Here is a 26,008-nt window from a genome sequence, read left to right as displayed (position 1 = left end):
ATAGTATGAATAAGTGCATCAGAAGGTATTTCTCACAGTCCCGGTTGAGCAGCTATGCTTGTGAATGTATACCACCCCTCAGTATTTAGCTTGTGACACTGCCCACTACCTGTCTCTAGGGGCAGCAGCCAGTTGGGTGGCTCCCCGTGTGAATCTTTTTTTCCATTCAGGAATCCTACAGTTACTTGATTCTTTGAGGTTGGTATAGAGGTTTTCCTTCTCCATTGTAGGGCTGTCTCTTTTCATTTACTAGGGAAATTTAGATTTATTTTCTGTAGTTAGATTCCCCATGAAAGGCAATAGCACTGAGGTTCCTTTTCCAAACCTGATACTTTCTTTGGTGATTAACTAGATCTAATTAACTATTAGAGTATGAATGATGCCATGGAGCCATTAAAAAAAAAAGCCCATGCAGAGATCCCATGTTATATATACTATCACCAGTTGATTCTAAACTACAGCCAGGATTGGCTTCATGGGCAAGAGACCTGTGCATTTGCATAGAGAATAGGTCTCATACAATGCTTTGCCATTGCCATCTTGAAATTCTTTTTGATTTTGAACAGGGATCCCTTATTTTCTCTTTTGCATTAGGTCCTTTGAATTATATAGCCTATACTAACTCTAACAATGTAACCATTCAGTGATTTGTCTGATTTTTACTAACTCAACAATTAGTGACTGATATAGATCTGAAAATAAAACTAAACTAGGATTTAACCTGGAAGTCTGACCTGAGAGTGCCCTACTGAGACCTTCCTAAGCATAGCTTTTATGCTGGAACATCAGGGCGATAATAACCTGGTTGGTGGGCTTTGGTTCTAGAGCAGGGGGGTGGGTAGAGAGGACACAGAGAATGTCTGGTTGTCACATATTATTTCTACTGCCAACATAGAATTTTAGGCTTTTATTCCCTGTTTGGTAAAAGGCCAGATGTCTTATACTTATCCCTTTCCTACCTTTTCTCCATAAAGCTTATAACTATGGCTTTCCACTGCGCTGAAAGAATTCCTATGTAAGAGAGTAGGTGCTTTATGTCCCATGTTGTTTGTATCATTATGGTCTCTGGCAGATTTGGCCATGGATTATAATGTGAACTTTAATGCTCTTCCCAATCTACATTCTCTCTTTAATTGATTTAATTTAATTAATCTCATTTATTACTTTGGTGTAACTTTTAGGCTATAATTGGAGTAATAATTAAAATGTTATATTTTAAATTTTTTAGTTTTCTTTCTTTATCTGAAAGCAAGGGCAGAAGACAGTACCTTCAATAATTCTTTCCTATAATAAAAGAAAAAGTACACAGGGAGGAATGGCTTTTTAACTGGAAAAAAAATATATATATATATGAATGATTGTATTGAGCTGAAATCAGGAAAAACTGTGGTTTGACAGATGGTTATTGATTTTTATTTACTAGTATTTTCCATGTCAATGAATTATAGTAAACATGAACTTATTCTTGTTTTATATATATTAGTATATAAGTGGAGACTTTAGGTGAAAGCAATAATATCAATTTAAACATAAAAGTACCAAGACCAAATTTATTTTTTCTCACGTATTATTTACTTGCTCTCCTACACTTGAATTTTGGCTACTGAAATAGATAATTTTAACTTCTTGACAGAATTTATTGTTCTTTAATTTATTTATTCTTCTTGAATTTTTGTTCTAGATAACTTTTGTATCAGAAAATCAACATGAATATCAGGTATCAATATAAAAAATCTTTATTCATCATTCTTTATGACAAATAAATAAACAAAATATTTGAACTTTAATATTAACTTATCAATTTTCCAAGTACCCCTGGACATTTATATTTAATCAAAGTATCCCTATTAGAACTCTTAAAATTATTTTTATGAATTCATGGTCACAAGAATGAACTTAGAAATTCAGTTTTTTGTTGTGTTTTTTAAAATCCTGTTCTAGGTCTTCTTGAAATTTTTTTCTTGTGTATGATACAAATGGTGGCACTTAAAATAAAACTGACAACTGCCACAGATCCAACCACTAACAACACCAAAGAAGAAATGCTAATTCCGGAATTAGGATGACTTTCATCAGAACCAGGTTCTGCTTGAGGAATAAGTAAAGCTACTTGTGCAATGTTGGATAGTTTTGATCTCAAATTGCTTTTATCCACACTTTGAATGGGAATAAATATGTGAGTTGTATTTTCTTCTGAGATATTTCCTGGTTTAAATGTAAAGGTTTCTTTGGAGTTGGCCTCGTTTGGTAACAGATCAGTAATGCTTACTTGGAGAGCATTATCAAAATTGTCTCTTAGGTCCAGGATTCTTCCACTTATTTTTATGATACACTGTTCAGCTAAGAAAAAAAAAATTAGGTATATCTTAGAAACTGGAGAATATCATGTTAAATTCTTTTTTATCCATTCTCCTCAAAAATGTTTAGTTGTGCAAAGCTTATACTCATAGCCAAAGTCTTACTAATTTTTCAGTGAAAGCTTAATTGATTTTTAAACTCCTAAATGCTATCTTCTTTGTCCGAAATGTGTACCACTTTATAATGTGTCATGTTTGATTGATTTGAAAATATCAGATTATAAAATTAATACTTCACTGAGCAGTTAATTAAAAATTCTTCTCCTCCCATCTACGCTTATACCCTTGCTTTTGCCATGAGCACCTTTCACTTAATCAACACTACATGTCATTTCATCCTTACCTTTTCCAACATCAAAATTATCTCCTAGTGCTGTCCATGTTAGACTGATCCCATCCCCCTCAAAGGTGGCCTCAATGTCCATGATTTGACTTGGTGGGTACAGGTCAGGCAAGGAAAGTTTTGAAACATTTGCAATCACAAATGCACCTCCAGATGCTGTTCTAGTGAAACTCTCCAAGGCTGTTTGAGTATCCTCGTCAATTTCAACTCTTGGTGGATTCCCTTCAATTTTTCCTGCATTAAAAATTTGCAGTATTTAATGAGAAAGTCTATACTAGTATTTTTAGAACTAAATGAATTAAATTCCTCATTCTACATTTCCCTGCTCCTCCCCTTTTTTCATATGTAGTGAAATATGAAATGTACACAGTCACATTTTACTAAGTTTGGTGACAGAGTCATAAACATCCAATTGGTGGCAGAATTTTTTCTTTAGCATCCTGACCAGGATATTGTGGGATAGAATTGGATAACAAATCACTTTAGAATTAAAGCTGCACTGAATGGGAATAATGTTATATAATTCAATATATGTCCTTTAAAAAACAATTGCTTTATTTCTCAAATTATCTTCAGGCTAGGAGTAAACCTGGGGAAATTTTTACTGTTTCCCTTTAAACCATTTGTGCCAGGCTTCTCTCTTCCTCCCTGCTACAAGTCTAAGGAATAATACTTCAAGTTATATTCCGATTGCCAAAGAGAACCCCTAAAGGTCATAAGATAAGGGACAAGCTGAAGGAAAGCTAACAAAGAATGCATTCTTAATCCAAATAGTCATCATCTTACTCTACACATTTTTGCTTTTGACTTACTAAAAACATTCAAAATAAATATTTACTTATTTAGTATCTTTATAAACTGAATCAGGTATCTATGTAACCCGAAAAATAAATTCTGCCACAAGCGTGTATTTAGGTACATAACCCATTTTTACACACATTAACCTGTTTTTCTTCATCTTGAGTTAGAAATTTGATATATTGTTGTTGATGTTGGTGAAATACCAACTGAGTATTACTCCCACCTTAAAAGACCACCAGAGACGTGAGTCAAAGCCAAGCAGCAAGCAAGGGTCGTTTATTGCAGGTTCGAACCTGGACCTCTGCACCGCTGGTTGCCGATAACACGGAGAGGTCCAGAGCTGGGTTGGTGCAGGGTTTTTATAGACAGATACAAACAAGTTTCGGGTGGGGCTGAGCTGATTGGTTGACAGTTTGAACAGGCATACTTGGCGCCAGCGGATTGGTTCAGGCGGCCCGCAGGCGCGAAAAAAGCAAGCGTTTGTACAGAAGCGAAACTAGCAGGTTAACAGGATAAAAATGCACTTCTAGCCAGAGGGGTTCTTTTGGTCTCTCATTGGTTTGGTGCTCCAAACTAATATATAATGGCTGACAATTATTGAGTGCTTGCTAGATGCCAGACCCTATACCAAAGCTTAGGTTATTTCGGAGGCAAACACAGTATGACTGAGAACTTCATTTCAGAAATGAGAAAAGCTGTACTTTGAGTTGTAAAATTTTCGAAGCTTTAATCATGTTAACTCACAATTATTCAAGCCAGATATCAGATATCATTATTTACCATCCACTACCCATCCTGGTATATGTGCAGCTCTAGTTAGTGGATGCCGTAAGTATTGTGCAGCCACATTTGTCCCTCTGTGAGCCCGTACTTTAAAGTTATATCTGCCGTTTTCTGAATAAGCTATAAAATATCTGGAGTACACCCCATAATTCTTGAAAGAATCGGTACATTGTCATAGAAATGAAGGAATAAAGTACTATTGTAAAGAAAAAGAAAAATTGTGCATTTTCTAAGCCAAGCATATGGACTTTATAAGCACATCCCCTCAATCAGGCTATTTTGTGGTTGACTCATTAGGGAATATTTCTATTATGCTTTACCAACCAGTATCTTGTTAAATTGATATACATTTTTGTTGTATATATGCATATATATATAAATCAGGTACTTATATATGTGTAGTAAATACCTTCACTTTATCAGCTTCTATGCAGACTATTATAGTACTTTTTTTACATATTTTAGCCAACTGGTTTTCTTACAGCTCTTACCTAAACACATAATTATCTCATCTCCTGTTCAAATCAAAAGGATCTCCACTAAGAAAAAGCATCTGCGTAGGATTTAATTCTTACCGTAGTCACCTCAAAATGACTTACTTTGACTTCAGCTACTTTTTGTTTTGTTTTGTTTTGTTTTTATATCCTTACCTCTTGCTCTATGATCCATTAACTCCCTGGTCTGGTGATGGAAAACCCCCATTTATTATTAGAATAAACATTTAGGTGAGCTAAGGAATATTATATCATAAGTATATTTCTTGGTATCACCAATACTAGAGTTATTCATCAAATTGCAAACACCTTTCTCAGGGGTTCAACCTCTAAGACAGCAGTTCTTGAAATGGGATCCTTAGACAAGCACTACCTGCATGCCTCTTGATCATATTAGAAATGCAAATTACTTAGATCTTCGAGGGAAGGGCGTAGCATTCTGTATTATAACAAGCCCTTCAGGTGATTCCTTTGCAGGCTAAACTTTGAGAACTTCTGCTCCAAGTCATTGTTTATCACCAACACATTCTTAGGTAAAGGCATACCAGTAGCCATCTGGTGAAACCTTGAGAAATGAAGCAAGATGCAGCTTAAGTTTTAATGTAGCATGTCAGGGTTTGGGAAAAGAGGAAAACTCAGGAAATAGTTGAGGAAAATATTATTATATCCGATGATGGCACATAGATGCACCAAAGAACATTTTTACCTTCTAAATTTTTCACAGGGCATATGCTATTTGATGATAGGATTATAAATTGACTGAATTAATTACATTGCAAAAGATACTGATAGAAAATTCTGACAACTCAGAAGGTTATCAGTATGGTAATTTCCTTGCTCACTGCCCTCTCAAAAGAAGGATCAGTTCCCAGAACAATCCAGAGTCTGGGAAAAAGGTACTGTTCACCCATACAGACCAGGGAAACAGAGCATGGCCAACTCTGTGTCTTGTTTTCTGCTTTTCAGACCTGGTATCTGATGCTCTAGAGATGTCTGCATCTGTTTTGGTGGTTCTACCTGTCCTTGGGCCTCAGTTCCCGAGACTACATGTTGTACTTTTTTCCAGCTGCTGGGAATTACTCTTACCTGTTTCCCCCTTCTCTGCCAGGGGCTCAAGTTCTATCACTTAACGCCATCTGCTTGCTTGTGTTTCACTCACTCCGCCTGGGCTTTCTTAGTGATTTGTGCCTAAGAAATTATTGTTCGGAATTCTTGCTGTTCTCAACTTCCTGAATCAGACCTTCCTGACTGATAACAGACATTGGTTGTACAGATGACAAAATAATACTGACAGTAAATAACGTTTATTGAGTGCTTACTATATGTAGGACACTTGATGTGTACTTCATAGGTTTTATGCAGACAGAATTTCCTGCTGGTCCTCCTGTTCATCCATAATTTACATCAATTCTTCTGGTGTCTGTCCTACTGCCCCATACTGCTGCAGGGACCCATAACATATCCTGAGTTATGAAATTACAGACTTATTCATAAAAAACTGTGAATTACCTGCACCGTTATCCAAAAGTTCCAAAACTTCTGTTTTTCCATTATTTGATTCAATAGAAGCAGTCACATTGGCTCTAAGAACTGGCACATTCCCTTGTAGAACTTCTGCATAGACAATCACTGGACTGGGAAAACTGTTTGTGTCTTTGTTCATTTTAGCATTCACTGTGATTGGAGGCACAGAAGAATTGGCTGCCTGAGAATTTACTGTAATAGTTCATGTTTCTGGGTATGCTTTGGGTTGAAGACTGTAAGTCCAAACACCCACCTAAAAATTCAGGAGAAATATAGTAAGTAGTCAAAATCAGGCTTTTCTGTGTTTTCACTATCCAACTCTGAAATAAATTTTATAAGCATGTTACTGAATACACAGGTTTTCGAGAGTTTTGAGGGTAAAGGAGGAGAACTGAGGCAGTTTAGACAGGGCATCCTGGCTATTGTCATGCATGATGTCCAAACACTGGGAAAAATAAGTTTGGGAAAGTTTGCCTTGATCTTGGCCTTATTCTTTGACCTCGCTGTCCATAGATCCTATGATCTGGTGATGGTACTAAAGAATGACTCTATAGCTATCTAAACACCAATTTGCACAGATTCTCCTTTCATTGCCTCTTTAAAGTTCTTAGCCTACCTAATTTGTTTTCCTTCTGTTTCCCCTAATGTATACATTTTTTCTTCCTTTTTCCTGCTATCATAATTTTGGAGACCACATAGGCATAGGAATTACATTCTATTTTATTATAATTTTGAAGATAATACAAATATTGACACCCATAGTTGTTATAGTAAACAATGTATTTTCAGCATATTTATTTTCACCATAAAGCATTTATTTTCACCATAAAACAAATGTGGGAGGAAGCCTAAAAGCTAACTGCTTACCTCTGCAATTCCTGGAATACTGAGATAGGCCATTTTTGGAAACTGCATCCCCTGTGAAATTTCTCATTGGTGTTCCATTGGGATCCCAGAGAGAAATAACAGGAGCCTGTCTGGTCCATGTGATGAGAATGTGTCCTTTCCCACAGTGCTATCAATTATTACAGTGCCATTCATCCAAGGATTATTGTTGAGTGTTAATCCCATACTTTCAAGCTGTTTAAATATATTTTAAAAATTAATGACTAGAGAAGAGAACAATTTTATTCTGTTTTCATTTTTCATGAAGTTTTTAATTTCTGACCTGAGAACAAGCTTATATAGTGCATCCTACTTTAGGCTTGTGATCTCTCTGAAAGCTGACTGGGATGTGACAGTCAGATAGTGTGAAATACAGAGTCTCAGGAAAGGATAGCGTATAATAAAAGCTTTAAAGCAGGAGAATGGGTTTTAGAGTTGGAGATATGACCCTATTATTTTTTTGCATTGTCTTGGCAAACACCCACTCAAGTCTTTAGCAGTGAAGAATGCTACAGCCTCAGAGAAGAATTAGCTGTAGGGTATAGGTGTCTGCACATGCGTGTGTGTGTGTGTGTGTGTGTGTGCGTGTGTGTGTGTTTTATCCTCAGTTTTATCCATCTAAATGATTAACTATAAAAAAATACTTATTGTGGTGGCTAGAGTATTTGAGTAAAGACACAGTAGAGAGGGGCCTCAAGAGAGACAATCAGGACCAGCAAATAATGAGACAAGGAAACATGGATTTTTCTCCTGATGTGAAATCTTGAATAATTTTCACAAATGAATGGAATGAGTAGCATCAGACAATAAACATGTCCAACAAGAGTGGAAAGGGGACAAACTGTGAGGATTGGAATCCTGTAAAGAGATGTGAAAGATAGGATGTTCTCTGAGAGGAGCTTTGAAGAAAGTTTTTCAAGTCTTTGTGGGTGGCTCTTCATCAAGGAAAGCCAAGTCTGTCCAGTGACCAAGAAGGTGCTTTCCCTAAGTGTGTCATTTTAGGAATGATGGGAAGTGTCTTTTCTATTCTAAACCAGTCTTAAACAAAAATATTTTCATACCAGTGCTGATAGAAGAGAGTGAATTCTACCACTGAGACATCATTGTAATGACAAAAATCTCAGTCCTATGTGAAGTGAGCATGTGTTTGAGTGGACCAAGTATTATCAAGTTACATCTGAATTGAGTAACTTTTTCAGGTACCCCATGAGGAAAGTCTAAGACAGTTGGAAGGCTTTGGCTACATGGTAGTACTAGGGGGAAATGACTGAGTAAAGAGTGAGATGCAGCCTTTTCTCTGTATTCTAGCTGCCACCATCCAAATTCAGGTTCCCATCTACTCAGATTATTGCTACATACCTCTAACTATTCTCACTATTCTCTCCCAAGACCTATATATCATTTACACAAACCCAGGTTAACATTTCAAAAATTTCTTTTATTTTTGTTATTTCTCTACTTAAGGACCTATAGACATTACAGGTGAGGGGAACAGAAATTTCTGCCCTTTCCACATCATTTAGAAAGCCATTCTTGAAACTTTGAGTGTATTCTGCATGCATGTGCCTCCTTTCTGGATGATATCCCATATTTTGCTCTTACTTTTAAAACCCCTTTGGAGTATTCCATTTTAATGTCCCACAATCCACTCAAAACCCAAGGTTAAAATAGAGCCGAAAATAATAGCCTCAAAATCACTTCTCCCTGTTTACATGTCAATTTTATCAGTGTTTTCTCAGTCATCCAGATTGAAACCTGGAGAATAAATGAACTTTATTCTCTTTCAGTTTATTCTCCATACACTGCCAAGCTAGATCTCAGATCAATTTTTAAACTACTTCCAGGGTGAGGCTGCAGACTGCAGACCCAACTTCCAAACCGATCTGCACATATTGTCTTAACTCTGAATCTTATACCTTCTTACTCTTCATTGTTGGAGAATAGAGGAAAATAGATTTGTTTTGGTGATCCTGGCAAGTTGTAATGTGGAAAGTGACTTAGTGAACTGGAAGGTGAAATTACATGATACACACTTGGTAGGAATGGATATTGATAGAAATAATTTTGTAAAAATATTTTGAAGGAAACAGGCTGTGTTGACATTTTACATGAGATGTGAATGAAGAATGAAGGAAGTTGTCAAAATTTTTTAATCTAAATAGAAAATGGTGGTATTGTTGAAACACAAATGAGAAAAGAAGTAGAATTCAGAAGAGAGATGAATAAAATAAAAAGTCAGTGAAAAAAGTGGTTGAAGAAGTAAGATAAGCCCTAAATTTGTAGATATGCAATGATAATTCACTGTCTTTTTTCTGATAAATTATTTCCAAGATACTTTGTTTCCATTTCCAAACTGGGTTCTTAAACGCATTCATCTAATTTAAATCTATTTCACAGCAGTGACAAGTAGAGGAAATCTTGGAAGTGTGAGATACTTCTATGCATTCATAGACAAATGAAAGCTATCTTACAAGACAAAGTCTATTTTTGGCAGAAAATTTAACATGGTTGAGTTTTGATGTTATCCCTTAACCAAACTCTGTGGGAAAAGAAAAAATATATATACATATATACTTCACTACTTAATTTAGTCATATTTAAAAAATAATTTCTATTTCATACTGAAATTTTAATTTTAATTAAAAGTGTACTTTTAGAAAAATATAGGACTCAAAACTTGTAACAACTGAATTATTTTTTTGGTTATGGCTAAATGTAAACACAAAGACCTGAGGAGTGGTGACTCTGACCTGAAGAGGCTGTTGGGAAAGATCAGTATTTCCTGATGCAAGAGCCCCAAAAGCATCAATGAGGCTGTTGTTCTGGGCTTCATCAGAAGCACAAAAATGGTTTCCTCCTAAAATTAAATACATTAAGTAGGCTGATTTCTAGAAAATACATACCTATCACATTTTAATGGTTAATAAGGTAGCAGGGTAAACAAAATCATAGTTTCAGTATATATTATTAATATAGAACAAAGTCAAGTATGTGTAAAGATTAACAATAAAATGTTAATTTAAAACTGTCATAACTAGGAAAAGTAAGCAGTCTTTATATCCCACTTACAGAAATATTCCTGGCTGAAATGTGTGAAATAATCACAGAATATGAAAGAAGATGTTATAATTCCATGTATTAGAGCTCACAAACTATGCTGCCCTTTAGGGTAATTATTGACTTTTAAGATACAGTTATGGTAGTTCTGGCCTTCAGATTTTTCAGCCAAAGTGGGTCAGAATCAGTTCAGAAAAGTTGAAGAGCTGTCATATTGAGGTATCCTGACAATAACTGGCAGTGGGGAGATAGAAAAGTGGTATGTAATAGAGACAAATTGAGATGGACCCTTGGAACAGAAATAAATTTTATAACGGCCATGAAAGTACTTTGAAATGATGGAAGTTTGTGCAACTAAGCATTAAAAAACAAGTATATATTTGGTAGCATTAGAAGTCAACCCAATACAATAATTCATATTCACAATGTTATAAATTTTGTTTATTCTACTACGTTTAAGAAGGCACTGAAAACATGTGGTCCATTTTCATTCAGTCTCTGTACCCAAGATAACATCTACCCTGTAGTTCATCAGGAAATTTTGTTGTTATTTAGATTTTTTCAGCCTGAGCCTCTATTAATCCCATCTGGCCCCTACCCCCAATCCCAAAGCCTATGCCCTGGTTTCATGGATTTCCCACTATCTCTCCACTATCACCCAACATGATTTTTTTGCTCATGACCTGATCATCTTCTCGCACTCCTCCTGTCTCCAGAAAAAGTAAACCTTGTTCAAGGCCCAGCTCAGAAGTCACCTCATCTTTCATTCCTTCTTTCTCTGACTCTGTACAAACCTGGGAGAATTTATGGTTCCTCTGCTCACATAGTGCCTTATTTCTGTATATTTCTCCTGTCATGAAGGGATGTTATCTGATTATGCTATTTGATTAGTAGTTTTTTATGTCTCTCCAGCCAGCTGGATTGTGAGCACCTTGTGAACAGAGATCAGGTCTGGTTTGACCCTGGTTTCAAGGTCTTGCAGAGCACCTACAGGGCAAGAGCTTGAGAGAAATCATTGTGAGCCTTTACACTTATGCATTGCTATCAAAGGACTTATATATATGGGTCATATTTCACCCGTTATAGCACTCATCTCTATGATGGCTTGATCAGCAGATGGTCCCAAAGCAATCAAATGAATGATAGCCTCACTTTGTTTCACTTCATCAATACAGTTCTTTGCAGAGTTATCCTCCCCATCAGTCAGCAAGACAATTTCAGATCCATTTATTTGAGGGTATACTTCTCTAATTACCTGCAGATACAATCAGAGCATAACTATTGGTGTTCCTAGACCAAAAGACTTACAGGATACTAGAAAAAATGTGCGGAGAAAATAAAAGTGTGCAGAAAAGAAGAGATAGCATCTGCTTTAAATAATAGAATCTACAATCAACAACTTTTAGGAGAACTTAAACATGATTTTATTTTCTGTCTGTCTGCTGCAGGGAATGTTTGCTCAAATGAAGTTATGTGGGTGCAGGTTAAATGACAATGACATTTCAGTCTGAGGACTCAGGTCAATCAGATACCAAAAATATAGCTGCAGAATGTAGCATTAAATAGTTCTCTGCTTTCTCTGACTAGATGGCACTCTAACAAGACTTTAGTGTATAAAATTTATTGCATATACAGCTAGGTGCCTTAAAACTCCACCTCTACTTTTTTTTTTTTTAATTTCTTTTCAGTGTAACTATTCATTGTTTTTGCACCACACCCAGTGCTCCATGCAATACGTGCCCTCCTTAATACCCACCATCTTAATACCCTCCACCTCTACTTTTAAAAAAGGTTAATGATTTCAAATTAGGGAACCGTTAGTATGTTTATAAAGAAAAGATATGGAAAGTTCTAAACAGGTCAAGATTAGGAATCTTGTTATATAACTTTTATTTTACCTCTAGTAGTAATGAGCACAAAACTAAGAGTATTAGTGGTGCTCAGAGAATACATGAATTTTATTTATTGAAATTGAGTTCTATTTGTGGCTTGAACCCATTTCTTATAAAGCCAAATAGTTTGAAACTCAGAGTGCTGAATCTGGGTGCCTATAAGAGAGGATAAAAAGAATTTATTTTTGGTTATAAACAAATGACATTATCAGTGGCTTTCATGAACTTGAAGTGGAGGTGTGTATAGATTTGCAGAAGAGGGTTTGGATAATGAGCACTGAGTATTATATAAAACTGATGAATCATAGACCTGTACTTCTGAAACAAATAATATATTATATGCTAATTAATTGAATTTAAATAAATAAAAAAACAAAAGAATTTAGAATTTAGATATTCCTAATAAAGCTGGTGTCAGGGAACAGAGTGACCAGACTCATCATAATTTTTGCATGTTTTTAGGTGAACAATGGCTTTTATATATTGTAATATATGTGAAATATGCTCTGACATACATTAAAATCAGACTAAAAGATAGAAAATGCTTTATACATTTATTGCATTTATACAGCATTCCCATCACACTCCCTTACAAGTCTGAGTGAAATATATATTTATGAATATATAATGAATATATATGAATATAATTATGAATCTTATTTTTATCCAAATATGCATGACCATTGTAATTATTATGACATTTGTGAAATATATATTTACTATATAATATTTTTCTGTATACATAAATATAGCATTTTATTTAATCTTCATAATAGTACTATGAGATAGGCATTCGTGTTTTCTTATATTTTATAGATAAGTCACTGGGAGTCCGAAGAGATTGCAAACTTTGCCTAAGATCACATAGTAGTAGGTGGTAGAGCCAGTACTCTGATGTTAAAATTCATGTTCTGACCAGTATTCTTGACCCTAATCATGACTAACAGCCCCTGCTACATCTGCTTTGATAAACTTCAGTTTTCCCCAGCTGAGTGTCATAGAAACTGAAATGAAGATTGGCCAAAAGTGGAATCATACCATATAACTTACTTCATTGTCTTAGGAGTTGTCAAGTTTTGCTGCCCAAACACACATATCTATTTAATATTTATTGAATACCGACTACTTCGTGGTAACAAAACAAAGCCCTGACTTGATTTGGTTTATACTCTAGTGGCATTTTAATAGTCATTTATTTACCCATCAGTTTATTCATTGATTTACTGATCCATTAAAAAATAATTCAATAATTTTTTTCTATAAGCTTAGTCCTGTGCTTCTTTGTATTAGTCATGTTAAAATTAGGCAGTATGTATGTGTGGCAGCATTTAACATAAAAATGTCCTAATCATACAAAAAGAAGAAACTACAGTTTGGCTATTATGGACTTTGCTGCTATGAGCATTGGGATGCAGAAGGGAACAGAGAGGGAAACAAACCGTGAGTCCAGGAAACAAACTGAAGGTTGTGGAAGGGGAGGTGGGTGGGGGGATGGAGTAACTGGCTGATGGACATTGAGGAGGGTTCTTGATATGATGAGCACTGGGTGTTACATACAACTGATGAATCATTGAACATTATATCAAAAATTAATGACATATTATACACTGGCTAATAGAATTTAAATAAAAAAGAATCTAGGTGAATGGATTATGAGGTACAAACTTTAAGTCATAAAATAAATAAGTGATGGAGATATAATGTACAGCATAGGGAATATGGCTACTAATACTGGAATAATTTTGTATAGTAACAAGTAGTTAACTAGACTTTTCTTTTTTTTTTTTTTTTTTTTTTTTTTAAAGATTTTATTTATTTACTTGAGAGAGAGACAGTGAGAGAGAGCATGAATGAGAAGAAGGTCAGAGAGAGAAGCAGACTCCCCATGGAGCTGGGAGTCCGATGCGGGACTCGATCCCGGGACTCCAGGATCATGACCTGAGCCGAAGGCAGTCGTCCAACCAACTGAGCCACCCAGGCGTCCCGACTTTTCATTTTATAATGTATAAAAATATCAAATCACTATGAAACTAGTAAGGTATTGTATGCAAACTAAACCTTATTTTTTAAAAAAAGAACAAACTAATTTTCAATATGGTTTGCACCTGAAATGTTGATCTAATTCCAGCACAGATGGAAGTTCCTCCATTAGCTTCTGTAGTTAAGCTCTCCAAGAAGTTGTTTCTTTCCTTGCTGCTTATTATTTGGATTAGATTTCTTTTAATGTTGGTGGTACTATCAAAGTGCACCGTTCCCACCCAGGATCCATTTTCAATGGTCTGCAGCAGGAAATGTTTTGTTGCTTGATTCATTTGATTCAGGCGATTAAAACCCTGAATAAAAAAGATCAAGAAAAACAACCAAAGCGTTTTCATTTGGGAAATAATAGCAGATTATGTAAAATGAGTGAATAGTATTTGTTGTTAATTTTTTACCAGTAGTAATTAGTGTTATTAAAGAACACAATTTTCTTTCAATTGATAAAACTGAAAAATATAGTTATACATATTAGGGAACACTTATGGCATAGTAAGGAACGTAGGCTTTAACTAAGGTATTCTTGGCTGCTAAGCACCCAAATTAGAGGTGAAGGATAGGGTGGGGGTTGGGTTGGAATTGGGGGGTGGTGACTCACACCTTAGAGACTGCCTAATAACTCCTGGGATCCTCTGTTCCAGTTGTGTCAAGATGAAAACGCTCCCCAGATCCCACAGTATCAAACCAGACTATCAAGGACTCCATCTAGAGACTGAAATTCCCCTTCCACTTGGGGACTTCCCAAAAGATGAAACTTACTCCAGCTGCAATCTGAGAGTGTCAGTACCTCTCTCCCCCCATTTCCTCTTCTGCTCCTAACCTCTCCTCACCACTTCCCTACCAATGGATTAAATGGAATTAATTGGAATTAATTACCAAAGAACTCTTTAAAATTCACATCCCTCTTTCCTAGGTGAATGCCCAGGATGTAAGCCCTTTCATGCGTTTGTCTTTTCCAGTCCCTCATCACCAACTGATCTGTGGTACCCCCCACCCCCAACACAATCCAAATTTCCCTCTGAACTACCTAGAACAAAGTCATCATGAAAAACTGCTCTTATATCTCCATCTTTGAGGGCTTTCTCTCTACCCCTTTGTTTTACCCTTAAACTTATCTCTACCCGTATCTTGTCCAAAAGAGGTTGCTCATCTTTTCCCAATAAGGAGCTTCCTCTCTCCCCAGCAACACTTCCTAGAACAAATCTATGGATAGGTTCCCAGCATTCTGATGCTCTTTCTGAAACTCTGCTATTGTGGATTATTTCATTCAACTGTGTCATCTTCTGTGCTTTTCAGTAACCACCCAGGCCCCTTTTGTTAGAAGACATTTCTGTTCTGCCTCAAATGTGCCATCCTTCTGGGTCCCTTATCACATATGTCCACTCATTTGTAGTCCATTTCAGCAATTATTTACTGAGTACTTATACATGATAAACTCCGTTTCAGGCAAAAGGAATGCAAAGATGAAGAGAACACTGCTTCAAGTCCTAGAGGAGTTCCTAATCTAGTGGGAGAGAAATGTGTAATTTCAATATAATATATGGTAATAAAGGTTTGCACAGGTCATTGTGGGCGACTGGCAGAAGGACCATTAGTCCAGCCAAGAGTCCAATATGTATGAGTTAACCAGATAATGGGGAAGAGAGAGAAAATTTTCAACTCTGAACTCTTTAAGGATATGAGTTCTATTCCTAGAGCCCTGCACAGTGCCCTCCATTCACTGAATGATAGAAGAAGGAATGAATGGCTGAATCTGACTGTATCTTCATTATAGTGATGATTTTTGTCTGTGTCTTTGAGTATAAAGAGGTCATTTATATAGATTATGCAAATAAGGTAAAGCCATATTAACAATTCTCCTGGTTGATCTTGTTCCTTGACTTGGAATGGAGTTCAGGGGCCCTAATACACTCTCTCCTCATGTCTATTAAGTGTTTCCAGTAGAAAGCATGTCCATGTTAAAAATCTTTAGTTCTGATCCTAAGGCTTTACTAAAGGGTCTAAAAGTGCCTCTCAATAAACTCTCCATTTTCTGGAGCTGGATCTTGGGTTAGGACTTTTTAACTCTATTGCCACACTTCTTCATTTACAATATTTACTGCTCCTCTTGAGATCATCATTGTAGGATGCAACTTGGGCCACCATGCAACTTAGAACAAGCAGGTAGTGTTCAGAGTATTCTTAGCTATTCAATCACTTCTGTGTCCCCACATCCAGGGAAAATGGGCTCATACACTTACACTCATGCTTCCAGACTTATCAAGAACTAAGCACACAATTCTTTCTCTGATCTTCAGCAGTGAGAAGACAGGTAGAGGGGGTGGTGCCACCAAAGATGTTGTGTTTTTAAAATCCTCACAATTGCTGATCACCTCCCATGTACTTCTGGAATTGCACATTTTGTTTTGTAGGCTTGGAGCTCCTCTGCTATGGTTTTCTTTATTACAGAATTCAACAACTTAAAAGGTTAATAAAGTGAAAGAAACTTTTTATATACAACGCATTTAAGATTCAATAACAAATATGAGAAACAAAAAATATGTTTGGCAAATATATCATTTATTTAATGAAATAAGATTTGTTTAAGGAATCATATAATAGTAACAGATTTTGAATAATTGTAATAATAACTAACAGTAGCTAGCTAACACTAGTTAGCTAACAGTAGTTGTGCTTTCCATAGGCCAGTTAATATTTAAAGAACTCTATTATTAATACATCTAATTTATCAGGTAACCTGCACAAATATTTTATAAAGATGATAACATCTCCTTTGAATATAAATATGTGCTGTTAAATTACAGTTGGCATATTTACAGAATTAATATCTCGCATGAACATTATGGTTGCCTTTTCAGTTTGTTCTTTATCAGGGAAGAATTGGCAATCTTTTTCATACAGTTTTGTCTCAGAATCAATCCTGCATGCTCTAATTGTACATCTGTTTCCTTGACACTTATAAACTCTGTTTATACCAGTAATGCCTGTGGAACATCTGAAAATATGTAACAATCAGTCTTTGAGGCAACTTAACAATTAAAATTTTTGAAAATCTTAAGTAGTCTTTCTATCAAGGTTTTTTTTTAATTTATTTTTAAAGATTTTATTTATTTATTTGTCAGAAAGAGAGCAAGCGAGAGTGAGCACAGGCAGACAGAGTAGAAGGCAGAGTCAGAGGGAGAAGCAGGCTCTCCGCAGAGCAAGGAGCCCGATGTGGGACTCGATCCCAGGACGCTGGGATCATGACCTGAGCCGAAGGCAGCTGCTTAACCAACTGAGCCACCCAGGCGTCCCTCTATCAAGGTTTTTAATAATGACCTGTATATCAAGACCTTTATTCTTACTTATGTACTATACACATTCTATTTTTGACAGCAACACTTAAGGGTTCCTACCAGAGCAATTTTGTTTTTCAGGAAATTGCAGAAAGAAATTTTAAGTGGGATGTCTAGTATATGCAAAGGCTGAGTTTCCTGTTGTGATTAAAGCTGCTGCTGTCTGCTGTCCTGTTAATAATAATGGCTGGAGACTCCCCTTTTCCAAACTTCTCTTCTGGAGGTCTTGTGATGATAAATGCACTATTGGCACCTGGAAGGGGCAACTTGTGAAAACATTTACTCTTGGTACTACCTTAGCTTGAAGTTCTTTGTAGAATTCTTTTCAAAGAAGTTATCTCCAAACGAATATGATATGACATAGCTACAAGTGTTTTGGTTTTTCAGGGATATTTTGATCCAAAGTGAAATGTGGCTTAAAGGAAAGATTGAGGTACTGCCTAAGACAGTAGTCTTTACTGGTAGGGACATTTTTGACATAAGTGCTATTGCATGGAATTGGCCGCAGGTTGTAGTGCTTGTGACATATATGCTGGAATGTGAATGTATCCCATCTTTTCAATGTGTTTCCAGTTCAAATTTAAGAAGCAATTACTAGATTTCATTCAGTCATTTAGGGAGTCTCCTAAATATGTGTATGCTTCTAGGAGAATATATGTATTCTCCTAAATATGTGTATGTGTATGCAATGGTGCCATGTTGTCCCAGAACTCATTGAACATAATGATATCTGTGTTAACAACCATGATGACTATTCTATAGCAGAGACTAGACATTTAGGGGGAATATGATATAAACAAATGTAATCAATGTAATACTTCTTAAATACATGTGCTAAAACTGGTGGGACAATAGAGCAGAGGAATGGCCTTCAATGAACTCAAGTATCTTTCAGTTTATACTTTTTCTGATAAGTCCATAGACCCAACAGGGCATCTAAGATTGATTAAGCTGGTGGTATTTAATTTAAACCAACTACCAAAAATCATTTTTCTCTCTTGATCTCAGAGCTAAGAGGCTCATCTATGATTAACCATGATATTTTTAGATCAGTATTTTTAAATGAACTTTACAAATCCCAAGAAATCCTTATCTGCCCCTCTGAAGATTGATTTTTAATTTAGTGTGCATTTACTACTATTTATTAACCATTTTTTTGTTCTTATGTAGTATAAATAATTTTGACTTGGCATATACTATACAACCCCTTACACAGAATACAATTTCAGCACACATGAGTTCTGGCAGCTATGGTAGAGAGGTATAAAAATATGCCAAATTGGCTACCAAAGGCTCTTGAAGTTATGTGTATTTTAAATAGATAAGTAGTTACTGTAAGGTGTATTTTCAAAAAAAGAAGGAGAGAAAAATAAAGAAAAAAAAAAACAGAAGAAGGAAACCCAGAAAAGCACTCTTTGATGACATCACATCTATTATCTGCAATGGGATTAAAAAAAAGAATGATTGGCATTGAAAAGAAATCAACCTAAGGAAATTAAGAAGTTATAACTTAAAGTAATTAAGAAAATTTAAATGGTTATGCCTTGTTGCTTCGATTTTTTTTTTACTTAGCACTGTAGAAAGGTGCTTCTTCATTGTATTCATCAAACAGTCCCCAGTGGAGATGGGCCCACTCATGGACAGTCTACTTGTAGAATAACATTTCAAATAAATGATCATAATTCAAGTGACAAAATTCTTCCTCAAATATTTTAAGAAAGTTTTCAGTAAAAAATTATATTTAGGTTTTAGGTTTCCTAGGCAAATGGAACCAGATTAATAAGTGTGAAATTGTACCTCTCAGTATGGGAGGAGAAAGCCCTCATATCAGTGACTGCAACAGGGATTTGGTGCATGGCAGGTTGTCCTGCCTCCTATGCCCACTTTAGTTTATTAAGAGAGTAGATTCAGGTTCTTTCATCACAAACATAAAATAAAATAGAAGATAAGATAAAATAAAATGGAAAGGATACATAACTATGTGAGGAGATATGTTAATTAGCTTGACTATAAGGGCTCTGTTTTCTCAATCAGGGCATCTGCCGATGGGATTGGAAAGAGTAGTTGTAGAGCTTTTTTTTTTTTTTTTTGCTTTTTTTTTTTAAGATTTTATTTATTTATTTGACACAGAGAGAGATCACAAGTAGGCAGAGAGGCAGGCAGAGGAAGAGGGAGAAGTAGGCTCCCTTCTTGATCCCAGGACCCTGACACCAGGACCTGAGCCAAAGGCAGGGGCTTAACCGACTGAGCCACCAGGCACCCCAAGAGTAGTTATAGACCTTGAGAAAAACAGAAGTTTGAAAATAGCTACTAAGGGGAATAAGAAAGGGGCCCAAGAATAAGTAAGTTCAAATATTGTTGGGTAGATTTGAGAGCTTCCCTGAGCTTGGAAAACCTGTTTATATAATAATGGCATTAGTTTTATAATTTTCTTTCACAGTCTTGGAAATTCATTAACAGGAGCCAAAGGAAACTGGCCAGAAACTCAGTACAGAGGATTTGGCAAGTTGAATGAAACATAAGGAAATGAATGGTGAGGGAATTGAGGTATTTACACTTATAGTTGAAATGACTGATTTTGCTGGATATACCAGCTAGGAAAGGTGCAAAGGATTAGAGGTGCCAAGGAGAACAGACATGATCACACTCAAGTTTGAGGGACAGATAAGATTGAGGTGGGATAGGATGATAGAGCTTGTAAGTTAGGGTGGGGAACAGGTCCAGGTGACAGTAAGGACCAGGGCTAGCTGAACATTTGACAGAGACAAGAGACTTACTATGTGCTCATTGAAAGGTAATGGGAGAAGGAGATTTTAGGATTTAGGAAGATTTCCTCTGAATGTTACATGTGAGTTGAACCTTCCTTTAACAATGATTTGTATCAATATGCTTTAGTGCATTTGAACCAATAATTTTAACTTTTAGATTGAACTAGATGAAATTGTTGTTTTTCTAGGTTAGAGTGATCACTTACAGACAGTTCATCTGGCTAAACCAAACAGGTTGAATGATAATATCAGCAACTAACAGCTTGTGAGTCTTTTCTTTTGGCCAAGAACTGGCATCCTGACTCTTTCTAGCTCGCCTTACCTTTGTCTTCCACGGAAGCAGCTGGTGATTGATTAATATCCAGCTGTGGAGAACTAAAAAATTTAAATCTAAAAAGTAAGTCTTAAAAAATGTATTGCTGGGGGTGTGTGTGCTTTGGTGAGTGCTGTGGGGTGTGTGGACCTGGCGATTCACGGACCTGTACCCCCGGGGATAAAAATATATGTTTATAAAAAATAAAAAATTTAAAATAAAAAAAATGTATTGTTGTCCTGTGTTCAAATTACTATAGACATTGTTCTGTCTACAGTTATATAGATCATCTAACTCAGTGTTTACAACAATTCCACAAGGCAGGAAACATTCTATTTACTGTCTTATAGGAGGTAAGAACAGAGAAAATAGGTCATTTGCCCAAGGTCACACACAATTGATAAGTCAGGATTTGAACCTAGAGACTCTGACTCCAAGGCCTGTAAGCTTAACGTGGATTCAAAGTTGCATGTTAGAATCATTTGCAAAGCATGTATTTTGCAAATTCCTACCTGATGGTCCATATTCATCTTGTTTTTTTCCAAGGATGAAGTCAGGGGTGAAATGAATGTATTCTCCTTTTTCTTCACAAGCTGTGAAGTATATGTATATGGTTCATCTCTACCTGGGAAGGTAGGTGGTGCAGCTAATACATCAGCCTGAAAATGTTTAAAAATATTTTTAAAACATCGGAAATAGAAACATTTGGTTAAATGTTCTAAAACATTTAACTCTAAACCAATCAGTGTACTGCAAAACTGGGGATCATTAGAAAATATAATTTTTTAAGAGAAGCATTTTGCCTCTTACGTGTTTGTAGCTTTCATGTTTTGGCCTCTGACAAGTGAGCAGGATCTCTGCTACACAGTTCCCACTCTGCTAACTGTCAGTCCAAAAATACATCTTAATCTTATACATTAAAGGCTTTGAGTTTTCTATAACCCTTCACTGAAAGGCAAATGCTTTTGTTTGATGTTAAGAAAAATGATGTAAAATGACATAGACTTTTTTTTCCTTTTTAGAGAGAGTGAGAGTGCATGTGTGTGAGCATTGGGGATTGGAGGGACAGAGAGACAGAGGGAGAGAGAGAATGTTAAGCAGGCTCCATGACCAGCATGGACCCCCTCACAGAGTTCAACCTCACCACCCTGGGATCATGACCTGAGTTAAAATCAGGAGTCAGATACTTACTTGACTAAGCCACCCAACTACCCTTACAAAGGCCTGGACTATAGAGTCATCTATTTGGTTCCAATATTGGCATTAGCAACTCCTGGGTAATAGAGTTTGAGCAATTTAACACTCTGAGGCTAGTTTCTTTATCTTTTAAATGGACTATTACAACCTTTCTTTAAGGTGAACATAACATGAAATGAGTTATATAGTACCCTACACATAGGCAGTCAAAAAACTGGTTGGTATCATTATCATTAATAAGTCTTAATAGAGAGCAGCCTTAGCTGATGCAAGCTGAAACAGCCTGTAGAGAAGGGACATAAGAGCTTTTTCATTATACTCTTACTCTCCAGGACCAGGCAGCTGGATTTGGGGCTGGGGGGTAGAGTGATAGAAAAATTCATAGGAGATACAGAGCTTTTTAGAGCAGCTGAAAATATCACTTTATACTGTTCAGTATCCTGAACCCAAAAGTGTAATGATTGATAAGGGAGATAGTAGGAGAAATACATGGATGAATGTTCTTAATGGTGATCTATTCTACATAATCAAAACCACCAAATAACTGAGGGATCCAGGGTGCTGGATGACAATATCAAACTCTTCGTCTTGATGGCAATATCCTGTAACAGTGTTGTTTCCTTCAGGATGGGCTCTTCTCCTCCATGATGCTTCCTGACCTGACACAAGCCCACAGTAGAATTATTCTTCCTCAGGAACTCCAGGGCTCTCTGTCTTGTTCTCTTGAAGAGAGTCCATTATGCTGACTCATATTTATCAGCAAACTGATTGGGTTCAGAGCCATGGGATCAGTCAGAAGCCAGAGTGCCGAGAACGAACGGTCCAAAGAATTGGAGTTAGGAAAGCTAAGAGTTAGGAAAGGGGCTTCAGAGATCTGCTGAAGTAGATTGGGAATTACTTCATCACTGACCTAAAGTGGATGAATCAATTCTTTACCTGTTCCTTAAGAATGCCTTTCCTCATTTTTTGTTTTGGAATATTTAGATAATCAGCCAGTTGTCACATTTTCCTTGGAGCAATTGTTATCTATTCTTCTATGAGATAAAAAATATATATGGTGATTTGAATTGTGGTACAGACTGGAAAAGTAGGTTGCTGTATACAGTTGTGTGGGTTGTGCATTGCATAACTCCAAGGGATTACATTTACTTTGTAGTATCTTTAGCTCTGTGCAACTGCCTTGGGTAGTGGTATATTCTCAAGTCATTGAGGGATTTTACAGACCCCTGTGTCAGAAGACTATGATCCCTTAGGCATGGTAGGGTGCCTAATAATTGTTCTCACAGGCTTTCTGAGCAAAATTTCTATAATATTCTTTCAATATTCCTTCTCAGAATTCCTATAATATCCTAATCAGATCAAAGATAATTAATATTATTATATTCCTATATTTCAAAAAAATAAGTACTTTTAAACCAAAAAGACACATGAATAAAAGGAATAAGGAAAATTGACAACTGACATCTCAGATCATGAGTTATGAGTAAGTTCAGCATGAATCTTACTATGGTCAGATAATATCCCCAAAGTAAGTTATTGTCCTCAAGTTGGTTCACCAGTTAGAAAAAGGAGTAGTTTTTGTTACTTTATATAAGCCAGAACTCAAGCCCAGATTTGTCAGCCTTCAAAGCCTATGGATTGGATCTCAGATGTAATTGTGTGCTACTTAATGTAACCTTAGAAAAATTATTTACTTCTCCAACTACCAGTTTTCTCTTCTGTATAATGTGGATGAGAGATTTTCACAAGGTTGCCTCATAATATAAATGCAAAGACTTTGTAGAGGGTTGGGAAAAATGTTAGGAAACATTGTGTAATCCAGAGGCATGTCTAACTACTAATAATTGAACTTTTACTTGTGGTGTTCAGTAGAAGACATTTTAATAAGCTTTTTCCCCCTATAAATAATTCTTTCAAATACTGATTTCCAATGTTCAGAAAAGTTTGAAACTGACTGATTATTCCTGAATACTAAGAAGCCATCATTCAGAATCAGTTAAATTAACTGCTATTCAAGCCTGTGCTCTTCAGTAAAGAAATCTTTATATTTCCCTGGAATTCAAAAGTTATCAATAAATGAATACCGCTATGCTTCAAGAGTTTATTCAGAGTGAGTAATAAGTGGCAGCCATAGAGTCACCTGCTCACGACCCAGGTCAAGCACATCAGCTTCTGATGGGTAGCAACACACACACAAAAGGCTAAATCAGTGAGCCTAAGGATACACTAGTGGAGGAATTGAATGTAAAGGATTAGTAACTGTTGATATCAGGGACAGGCAGAGCTAATTTGCGTGACTGGAACGCCAATCTCTTTATTACGTGAAATGCTATAATTAGAAGAAACTTTAGAAATCAAATTCTTTGGTGTAGTCTTGGAGAATTTCCCTTCTCCATCTGCACTTCCTAATGTACTCATTTAGTCCCATGGCTTTAAATCTCATTCTACACACTGATGACCCCCAGATTTTTATCTCCACTCACATTTCCCCCTTGAATTCAGATTCCTATCTCCATCTATATGTATGTCTAATAAGCATCTCAAATTCAAAATGCTTCATAAAAAGTCCTGATCTCCCACCTGCTATTTTTTCCCCCATTTACAGTCTTCACCTTTTCAACTGATGATAATTTCATCCTTCTTAATGTTCAGGCCAAAACCCTTGAAGTCTTCCTTGAGTTCTATTTTTCCCTCCCCCTCTCCCCCATGCTAAACCATCAGCATTTGCTAAACCATCAGCAAATCTGTCTATGATACCCTCAGAATATGTTCAGAATTATACCACTTTAATGATCTCTAGCACAATATCCCTATTCCTGGTCACCACCACTTCTCACCTACAATAGCTTCCTACCTGGTGTCCCTTCACACCTCTGTGCTGTAATAGAGCCATACAGGATGAATGATAAGTAGAAGCCCTTTACAGAATTTCTTCAACACTGCAGTCAGAGTGATACCAGAAAATGCATGAAAGAGCATACCCCTCCTCTGCCCAGAATCCTTCCATGGATTCTCACAACACCCAGAAGAAGAAAAGCCCAAGTCTTTCCAGTGGTCTGTGCCTCCTGTGTCTCCCATGTTCAGTTCTCCCCATCCTTCTTCCTTGCCATCATCTCCTGCTGGTCACATCAAGCATGCTTACTGTTCCCTCTTCCAGGTTTTCAGTGGGTTCTTCCCTTACTCATCTCAGATTGCCACTCAGATATCACCATCAACAGTGAGTCCTTTCCTGACTGCCATACATGAAACAGTAACACACATTAGCCTCCCACCCAGCCCCACCAGCACTGCTATCCCCCTTTGCTGATTTACTTTACTCCATGGCAACGTACTACCATCTGACGTGCTATATTTTGCATGTTTTTATTGTCTATATTATATAAAAAGAATGTGTACTGCATGAGAGCAAATAATTAATTAGGGCAAGGAATTAAGTCACTCTTTCATCTCCCTGCTATGTCCTAAGTATTCATTAAATCAGTGTTCAAGGAACAGATGAATTCAATTGCTCATTGAATACAGATGAAGAAACTGAGGATCAGGGAGGCTCTAGGCCTTGTCTCTGGTCTTATGGTCAAACAGGATAGAACCCGACCTTGAACTTCCAATTTCCTCTGCCATTCCAACATTATTTTTACTGTACCATGATGCTTTTAAGCTTCCTGCAGCATTCAGATGTTTCCATAATTATTAACAATGTTTTTCCTTCTCCACAATTCAAATAGAAACCCCATTTCTTTCTTACCTTTATCTGTTCAATTATTTTTCCATCTTCCAGCACTCGAGGGTCTGTAGCAAAGATAATGCCTTCATAGCCATTGTTACTCAGCTGAATGAGGGAAGTATTGGACTCCTGCAGCAGGTATAGGACTAAGAGGAAGACAAAACTTAAGAACCCCATTGTTCCTGTCAAGGCATTCCTGGCCCCAAAGTTGGTTTGTTCAAAGGCTTTTCTTTCACTTTGTTTCTCTCTCCATGTAAAGGTCAATGTTATAATATGTAACAAAATGTTTGACTTCAGTTTACACAATCATTTTATTGCATATTACTGTAAAAGTGACCTAAAGCAGAGATCTGATTTTTTAAAAAAAGATTTTATTTATTTATTTGTCAGAGAGAGAGAGTGTGAGTGTGCACAAGTACAGGGAGCAGCAGACAGAGGGAGAGGCAAGCTCCCCACTGAGAAGGGAGCCCAAGGCCTGCTGGAACCCAGGACCCTGGG

The 26,008-nt window shown here is 36.5% G+C and overlaps 1 protein-coding gene across 1 annotated transcript; it reads right to left on the bottom strand.

Moving 5' to 3' along the window:
* Positions 1–1,969: 1,969 nt before the first annotated feature.
* LOC132002084 (calcium-activated chloride channel regulator 4-like) lies at positions 1,970–25,687 on the bottom strand (the record flags this gene model as incomplete). The annotated part of the gene is given in 19 exon segments (XM_059377101.1): positions 1,970–2,340; positions 2,701–2,934; positions 4,282–4,452; positions 6,288–6,555; positions 7,170–7,205; positions 7,207–7,295; positions 7,298–7,382; positions 9,938–10,044; positions 11,322–11,499; positions 14,242–14,469; positions 16,414–16,631; positions 16,837–16,846; positions 16,991–17,168; positions 19,052–19,077; positions 19,079–19,150; positions 21,091–21,194; positions 21,197–21,248; positions 21,400–21,468; positions 25,532–25,687. Coding segments are annotated over 19 exon segments (2,652 nt in total), but the record flags the coding sequence as incomplete, so codon positions are not given.
* Between the last annotated feature and the right edge of the window lie 321 nt (positions 25,688–26,008).

This window comes from Mustela nigripes, chromosome 14, assembly GCF_022355385.1.
Source record: "Mustela nigripes isolate SB6536 chromosome 14, MUSNIG.SB6536, whole genome shotgun sequence".
Lineage (NCBI taxonomy): Eukaryota > Metazoa > Chordata > Mammalia > Carnivora > Mustelidae > Mustela > Mustela nigripes.
The sequence above is the reverse complement of the archived record's forward strand: the minus strand, read 5'-3'. Positions and strand labels throughout refer to the sequence as shown.